The 8,904-nt window shown below is 35.0% G+C and overlaps 1 protein-coding gene across 1 annotated transcript in view; it reads left to right on the top strand.

The window, feature by feature from the left end:
* LOC108730380 (uncharacterized) overlaps nucleotides 1–4,312 on the top strand; it is a 25,515-nt gene extending 21,203 nt beyond the window's left edge. Inside the window, exons 4-7 of the mRNA XM_018460038.1 lie at nucleotides 1,269–1,547; nucleotides 3,603–3,920; nucleotides 4,024–4,178; nucleotides 4,273–4,312. Coding sequence (XP_018315540.1) covers nucleotides 1,269–1,547; nucleotides 3,603–3,920; nucleotides 4,024–4,178; nucleotides 4,273–4,312 — 792 coding nt within the window. The remainder of the gene's footprint in view (nucleotides 1–1,268; nucleotides 1,548–3,602; nucleotides 3,921–4,023; nucleotides 4,179–4,272) is intronic.
* Nucleotides 4,313–8,904: the final 4,592 nt, after the last annotated feature.

Genomic DNA, 8,904 nt, shown 5'->3' with positions numbered 1-8,904 from the left:
CCATGCTCAGTCTTCCCCGCGATATCCCCTCCCTTCCCTCCCCGCGCCTACGAATACCCCCCCGCGCCCCGCTCCCCCCTCTAGCCCCTTGGGTTAGAATCCCTATTACTATACTACTTTTACTTATCTGTTTTAGGCTAATTAAGGCGGTCACGATGGCCAAAAGATAATAAATTAAACAAAAATGTATTAAACATAACGCGAGACTTCGAAATGTAGGATGGTAATGACATGACAGTCTCAGCACATGTTAATGATTCTTTAACTCCGCGCGGAGTGATCCTTCTTGGAATTTCGTCGCAATACATCGGCACGCGGCACGCGCCTCGCGGTTGCTTCGATTGGTTCGAGCTACGCGACACATATGTCACGCGATGTCGGCATGACGGAATAATACTACGCCGAATAAGTTTCTCTCTAGGAATATCCGCAATTAATTAATAGGAAAATTTTAGATAGATGATGTGAACCAAATAACGAAAATTAATTTAGCGCGAAACAAAAAGGCAAAAAAAGAAGAAAAATTATATTTCTACGCAGGGCAGTCGTAATATAAGAAAAAAATTTTTTTTATTTAAAAAATTTTTTTTGAAAGAAATATTAAAAAATTTTTCTTTTTCTATTATAAGGTACTCTTGGAACCATGCTACTTTAATTTTAAATATTTTTTTCTATCGCTTACAGTTTCAATGATATTCGTTTCGAAACAGAAGAACCGATTTTTTTCGAAGAGGTGTTTCACTCCTTAAAAGTGAAAGCGGGCACGTATAAAAAAATACGTGTCGCTTATTTTTATTTTGAGAATAACATACTAACAGCTCTTTAAGATCGGCGGGAGACAGTAGGGTCCCTTTTCTTGTAAGAGATATCCAATTCCAGTAACCACCACGCGGTGTATCTTAGATAAAGCTAACGCTGATGATGAAAAAGCAGAAACGCACGCATGCCCACGCACGGAGGTGCGGACATTCATTTTTGTTTTGTTCATGTTATTGTACACCCTAACATTGACCTTTATATTGCGAAAAAGTTGTAGTTTTTGAGGTAATTATAATGGAAAAAGAGATTTCTTGTTCAATTATTTGTTCATCGGGAAATACAATATTTTGCTGCAAAGTACAGCTTAAAATTTGAGTTCAGCACGTCCAAATCTATAAAGATTGACCGATTTCATACGTTTTCATCACAAGCAAATTTTGGCCTTAAACTACCCCCGTTCTTCATCTTGTCGTCTTTAAATGCTTTTATTCTCTTAATTTTAATTCCAGAATTCCCTTCAACGAGTCGAACGTGAATTATATACTCTAAAACGCAACAGTATCGTACTCACATCACAAATATTAATCCAACATCTGACAGAGGAAGTAACAGTACAATCTGCAATTGTAAAAGAGAAGCTTCCATCTGAGCTAAACGCAAAAAAGAATCGGATACAAGCGTTATCATTATTCAAGGAATATTCCTATTTAGGCGCGGATAAAATTATGACTATGAGAAATAATTTAGATGCTATATCAAAGGCTATACAAGATTTAATAGAATCTAAAGTAAGTATGCATCAAAAATGAAATCATAAAATGTTTGAATAAGAGAAATGATTTATGTATTTATAATAACATATTGTATGTGGCAAGTCTTATTTATTTCTTATAAATATATTATTTTTCAGATGCCTTAAGCATCAATATTATTAATAATAAATGATTTATTAAGACCATATATGTGAATACACAACAAGTAAGATTAATATTATTACAAAAAGTGTAAAGGCTCAACTGATATACAATCATAAGAGTAAAAAGAAATGCCTATAAGAGCCGACACAAGTTATTCGTGTGTGAAAAATGTGATGTTTATTAAAATTTACAAAAATTTAAACATTTTGACCACAGCATTTTGGTCATCTTCAGTGATTTGTGACGCAATATAAACTGTACGCTATTAAATTAAGTTGATTGGTAAATGTTCAAAATAAAAGATGTATCCAAATTTAAAATCTTGAAATGTCATAGTATTTGTTTGAATACTATGTACGTTAGTCAATCGATAAAATGATACCATTGCTGTAATAATACAAATTCCAATAAGCAAAAGTCAATCTTGGAAATATATTTAAAAGTGAACTTACATACTATACATACTTTAGTATGAGAATAGCGCGTGACAATACACACGAGGTTCGTTACCATTCAATATACAAGAACAAATCAGAAAATGATATAAAGACAGAAAAATAATAAGATGATAAATAAGCTGAGAGAGGTGAGAGAATCAAGACTTTGAAAAAAGGTCACGATACAACGGGTCTAATAATTCTATGTCTCTATGTAAATTTAGACCCCGTTTTTGTTTGTGGATAAAATTTATTTCAGAGATCAATCTCTTATGTAGCGATTTTTCCTCGTCCAAAATTTTAATTTCGTTCCAATCAAAACTGTGTCCTGTGTTCATTCTGTGTTCAGTTATAATCGAAGTTAAGAGCTGTTCCTGTTAATGTGGCTAGGGTGTGTTCACTGATTCTAGTTTTTAGTGATCTACCCATTTGGCCAACGTAAAACGCCTCGCAATTAGCACAGTTGATTTTGTAGACTACATTTGTGTCAACACACTCAAATTTTTATTCTCATACTAAAGTATGTATAACAATATAACAAAGTAATGTAAATAAATACATTAAGAAGCGCCAATAACGGTCTGAACGTTAAGATGTTAAACTATTTTAAATTCATTTTTAAATGAATTAATTTTCAGAAATTATAATTGCGTGCTGATATGGTTGTCGGACTTTCAGCGCAATCAAATAATGTAAATAATGCTCGATATTTGCAATAGTACAACAAGTATCTTTCGGAGATAACTAATAAATGAGCAACTTTAGGCGTTAAAAATTAAAATATTATTTATACATTAAACAACATATCAAATTTAATTACAAAAATGTTTCGACTCACAGAGTCTTCTTCAGTTTAAAATCATATACAGTATGTAAATTCACTTTTAATTATAATTCCAAGATTGACTTCTGCTTATTAGAATTTGTATTATTATAACAATGGTATCATTTTATCGATTAACTCACGTACACAGTATTCAAACAAATAAAACTATGACGTTTCGAGATTTTAAATTTGGACACATTTTTTATTTTATATATTTACCAATCAACTTATTGTTAGTTTAATAGCGTACAGTTTATATTGCGTCATAAATTACTGAAGATGACCAAAATTATGTGGTCGAAACGTTTACATTTCTGTTAATAAACATTACATTCTTCACACACAAATAACTTGTGTCGACTCTTATAGGCATTTTTTTTTACTCTTATAATTTAATATTAATTGCTAAAATCAATATTATTAAATCAATATTATTAATTGCTTGTCGATAATTTGTGATATTACTATTTTAGCTCTTAAAATAATGATTCAAGATTGAAAATTAAATTCGGCGAACAGGATTTGTTATGTATACAGTTTACAAATTATTCAAGCACTAAAGATTCAGCTTGTTTAAGCTTTCGTTTAAAGTTTTTACTTCTTAGTTGTTGCGTATTCACATTACGATTTTAAAAGGTATTTTATTTAATATGTTATTTTTAGATAACTAAAAATGATATCGATAAAGTGGGACCGTTCAGACAACAAGCTGCTGCTGTCGGAAATATGAAACGGAATGCTCTTGAACGTTTAGAAAAAATAGAAAGTTACTTAGAGGAATTACAATCACGATTAAAAGAGAAACAAGATTATTCAAAAACTTTATTGGAGACGTCAATACCTAGAGCAGAAGAATTGAAAAAATATATCAATCGTTTAAAGACTAAGAGTACATTATATAAGCGTTGCAAAGCGGAGAGAGCTGGGCTAAAAGCTGAAAGTGGTGTACTTCAACGAACAGTGACTATTCTAGACGAACAGGTATTGAAACATACAATCTATAGATCTTCTTAAACTACAAGTAAGTCGATATAATAAATATATATATATATACATACATATGTGATTTGTATTATGATTTTAGATAATTCATTCTTATTCAGTGAATATCATACCTAAAGTAATAATTCCAGAAAATTATACATTAGACAACGCATTAGCGACAAATACTCAGTTGTCTCATTCGATATTGGCTCTGCGAACCAATCTTGCCCCGGTCATAAAAGGTAATATAACAAGGTTCCTTTTATATACAAATAAATTTATATTCAAATAATGTTTAAACAATTACATAAATATAAATAAGGACTCTCAATCTTAAACAATAAAATAGAAATTCAGACAAGGCTAATGAGAGTCAAATGCTGATGTAGGAGCGAAGAGTTATAGGAGATGCAGATAATACTCAGGTGTTAATGGTTATCTTCATTTATTGTGTCGAACGTTTCGACTCATTTTGGAGTCAGCCTCAGCGAAAATCAGAAATATAAAATCCTCCATTGAAAGCAAGTCACTTGCAGATTGACAAAAATGCAGTAATCAATACATTCAATGGGAAACAAAAAACGAAGTTCAGAAATATTAATTCACAATTTAAAAAATTAAAATATAATTTAATACGTGTCATTTCTCAGATTATAGAATCGTGTCAGTTTGTTGTGACGTGTCGTTTAAAATTGTAGATAACCAATGAAGATAACATTAACATTTGAGTATTATCTGCATCTCCTAACTCTTCGCTCTTACATCAGCGTTTGACTCTCATTAGCCTTGTTCGAATTTCTATTTTATTATTAAATAAAGTTTATTTACATAGACGCCGACTACGGAGAGGGGGCAGATCACTTTTTGCACCCTCAATAAAATTATTGGGGAGGGGGGGCAATGCCTCATCAATAATTTTTACCTTTTGATGTTTTAACAAAAGTTTTTTAACAATTGCAAATAATTTCTGCGATCAAAACTGCGAGAAAACGTCGGCCACGTGTCATACGCTATACATAACATTGACGCGGCGAATTAAAAATGGCGACGCTAGCACGTCGTCTGCTGTATATAGGTGCCTTCCAACAAGAGACACACATGACACGGTGTGACATAGTGCATCATTACATTCTTGTAGAGTCCTATATATATCAGAAAAGCGACATCGCATCGCGATTTCTGATTGATGATACCTCCACCTAATTAAAACAGCCACATTGAGTCTTCAGTGGAAAGCTATACATGTGTCTTCTTTCTACAGCTGAAGGGCCCATATATACATATCTAAAATAGAATAAATATGTTTAACATTTGATAAAAGCAAGGAGGATTAGAGTAGTCCAGTGCAACAGTAAGAAACAAATATTTCAATCGAAGATTAGTAGAGGAACCTGGGACACAATGAAACCACGGGGTACAATGGGATACACTCGATAACTTTTCACAAAGATGCTACTATATAATGAGATGTCAGGTAATATAGTTACTGTTAGATGTATATTATTATATACTGTCAGGGACGGATGGGGTATAATTTCCGGCCCGGGAAACTAATAAATCCGGCCGGCCCTGATCAAAATCTTCTATAAGGAAGGGGGGAGGAGAAACAAAATTTCATAATATATTAAAAAGGAACATCTATTAATAAATTAACAAAATAAACTTTTCTCTTTGGTACTATATCACAAAATTAAAATAAACCATAATATAAATAATAAGGAACAAAAACAGAAAATTGTTATCTTAATACTTTAGTATTGCCACAACTTAATAAATTAAAACCTTTTTCAATAACGTATAATAAATCAACCTGACTAAGACTCCTTATAAATCAAAAAACAATGAAAGAACAAGGGCAGTAGGAGTCAAGCGCGGGAGACGTTGCACAAATAACACGACTATCGTAGCGTAAAACTTCTTTATTTTACTAAAGCGCTTACATGTTTCGGCTCATTTTTGAGCTTTCTTCAGAGACAACTAATAAATTCACATACATAGAATATAACAATTATTAACTAGTCATGGTGATCTTCCTCACCTCGAGAGTATAAATGCCAGAATTAAATCCAGATAAGAATGCAGTAAAAAAGAAAAAAAAAGGAAAAGAAATTTTGAAATTCTCGAAATAAAGAAAATGTAAAACTAATGTATCAAAAAATTTTGAAATTATAATTAATTATTCCGATGGTTAGGAAGCTCACCCTGATCACAAGATACCGCATCGCAAGATACCGCATCGCAAACATTACTCTTAATAATTCAAAAACCGGTTTCTGATAAGTTGGCCAGTCAGTGTCAGACACAGTTAGTCTCTTATTGATTTAATTGGTCTTTATTGAGACAGTAATTAGAAAACTAGCGTTAAAAAATTAATCAAAATCAAGAAAAGGAATTTTGAAAATGATCTAAAGTCAACGCCCGACAGACTTCTTCCTGTGTACGAGCGACACTGACTGACTAAGCGCGACAACAATTCGACCTTTTATAGTCTATCAATAATCGGGAGGTAGGCCTTGGGAAGCCCCTCCGTATCCGCTTGCATGTTAAGTCCATGAGTCTGTTTCCTGATGAATATCATTTCCGAAGTCAATCTCTTCCGGTAGTGTGGTTCCTCGTCCAGTATTGCAACGTTGTCCCAATCGAACTCATGTCCCTCTTGCAACCGATGCTCCGTTATAACATTGCAAGTAGACGTGTTCCATCGGTAGACTTTTTCAGTAACGTACTTTGCACTGCCAGACTGTTAATAACTTCGTGATTATCAATTTCATTTAAAATTGATTTCTCTATGTTCATAATCATAAAAGATTCCATTCGGTTATCCGTCAATTGACTTCTTAATCTATTTTTTATGTACTTAAGAATTGAGAATGATCTCTCACATTCTACTTGTGATATTGGAAGTGTTAAAAGATACTGATATGCTGTAGCAAGTACAGAATACGCTCCCTGAAACATATTGTATTTTAAAATTATTACATAGCAGCATCTTGCACAATTTTTGCAACTCTTGCAAGTATTTTTTCCTTTTTCCATACTACAAATTTCAGCATCATGAACTTCTACATAGTCTGAATTATCAATATTATACGTATCATCTAAATCTGGGTTATAATTTATTTTATACGTATCTTCCAAAGTTAATTTTAATTTTTCCCAGTTTGTTGCAAAACTTACAAGTTCTTCTTTTAACTTTGAAGAAGTTGCAGAAGAATTGTACTTTATTATTTTTGCAGATAAATAATTCATGCAGTTATCTGGTAGATTTTTCTTACTGCGTATTTCTTCAAAATAATTAGGGTCTAATTGCTAGATCCCTGCATATATCCATATTTTTCAAAAATCTTTTGCTCATAACTTCAACGGCAGTATCCATTAATACATTGAACGTAGATATTTAAAATTTTTCTTCTGCAGTTGTCGTTGTTCGTCAGATGCTTTTTCGTCAAAAAATATTTTTACACTTCTTCGACGCATTTCAAAGAATTGTTCTTGAATGTCTGCATCTATATTTCTTGAATATAATTCTGATTTAGCCCACTCTATAAATACTTTTGTTGCCTCTTGGATAGCGATAAAGTCTCTCTGGATAGACCTAAGCTGCTTAATAGCAGTCTCAATCATATGATTACATTTAAGTAGGTCTAAACCTTTGGTCTGCAAATATCTTGATAGAGGACCAGTTATACTAAAAATTCTTAAAAATATTTGAGCCGTTATTATATTCTCGTATTTCAGTAGATCATCTTTATGATTTTTAGCTACAGTTCTGGCTTCAGGATTAATTTTAGTGTTACTTTCAATTCTTTGTAAAGAGTCAATAACATCAACATATAAACTATTTTCGGGTTTATTAAGCTCTCCAAATATTCTTTTTAACGCTGTTTCCTTGGCCCACCAACGAGTTGCGCCAATACTCTGTATCTTCCTATGTTTGAGATCATTAGAACTGGACTCTCAAATGTTCATGCGTTGATACGGTTCTTTAAAAAAGGAGGATATCGAATTTAATAATGAAAAAAGTGAAGCAGCCTTGATGTTTGCTTTCAGCACATCACAAAGCATTAGGTTTAAAATATGGCTATAACACCAAATATGCACTGTCGCGCCTTTCCCCAGGCGTCGATCAGGTGCGGAACGCGCGCGGGGGCGCACTCCGGGGAACGGCGGATCAATCGGATCGGAGGGCCGGCGACGGCCCTCGTACGGGAGGGTACCTCACGCGGTCGAGCGAGAATCGAGAGCCGCGACAAAGTTGGGCGCCAGACGTGCTTCCAAGCAACGTCAATCCCGCGAACGGGAACGCAAACCACGCGGAAACCGCGAGACTCCAGTAGCACCAAGGGTCACCAACAACCGAGAGCCGTTTCTCGCTCGCGTGAGGGCTGGCTAGCTCTACCTAACGGCAGAGGGGTGGGGTATGGGAAGGGTCGGTTAACAGGAGTATGGACGGGATCTTCGAGGGCAGGGCTTGAACACAATTATCTCCACTAAGTAATTAATAAGCGTGTTTACTAGGCAGAAGCGAAGGACAGCACAATAACAGAAAGCATCGAGATAGCAAAAACAAAGATTATCATTAGACAGAAAACGTTAACTCTAACGCAGCAGAACGATAGCTGCGCGATTGAACCGTCCAGGCGGTCGGGCAGGCCCGATAGCCGCGGAGAGAGAGATAGCAAGCGGCCAACTTAGCAAGCCAATTCAACAGGCCGACTCGGCGTCGGGACCTCGCGAATCATCATGCACGCTCATGCACACCGCTGAGCCGAAGACTCCGTTGCGGAGCTCGGCGGAAAGTTCTAAGAGTAAAAGCCCTCTTCTCGGACGGCGTACCCGCACACCGACGCGACGCTCTAGTTCGCTACTTTGAGGACAGACACGGAGTAACGACAATCTATCATGCGCATGCCCGTCCACGCACGCACGCACGCACGCACGCACGCACGCACGCACGCACGCACGCACGCACGCACGCACG

Source organism: Mycetomoellerius zeteki, unplaced genomic scaffold (assembly GCF_001594055.1).
Source record: "Mycetomoellerius zeteki isolate Tzet28-1 unplaced genomic scaffold, Tzet1.0 scaffold905, whole genome shotgun sequence".
Classification (NCBI taxonomy): Eukaryota; Metazoa; Arthropoda; class Insecta; order Hymenoptera; family Formicidae; genus Mycetomoellerius; species Mycetomoellerius zeteki.
Note: the sequence above shows the minus strand (reverse complement) of the source record. Positions and strands in the feature narration are given on the sequence as shown.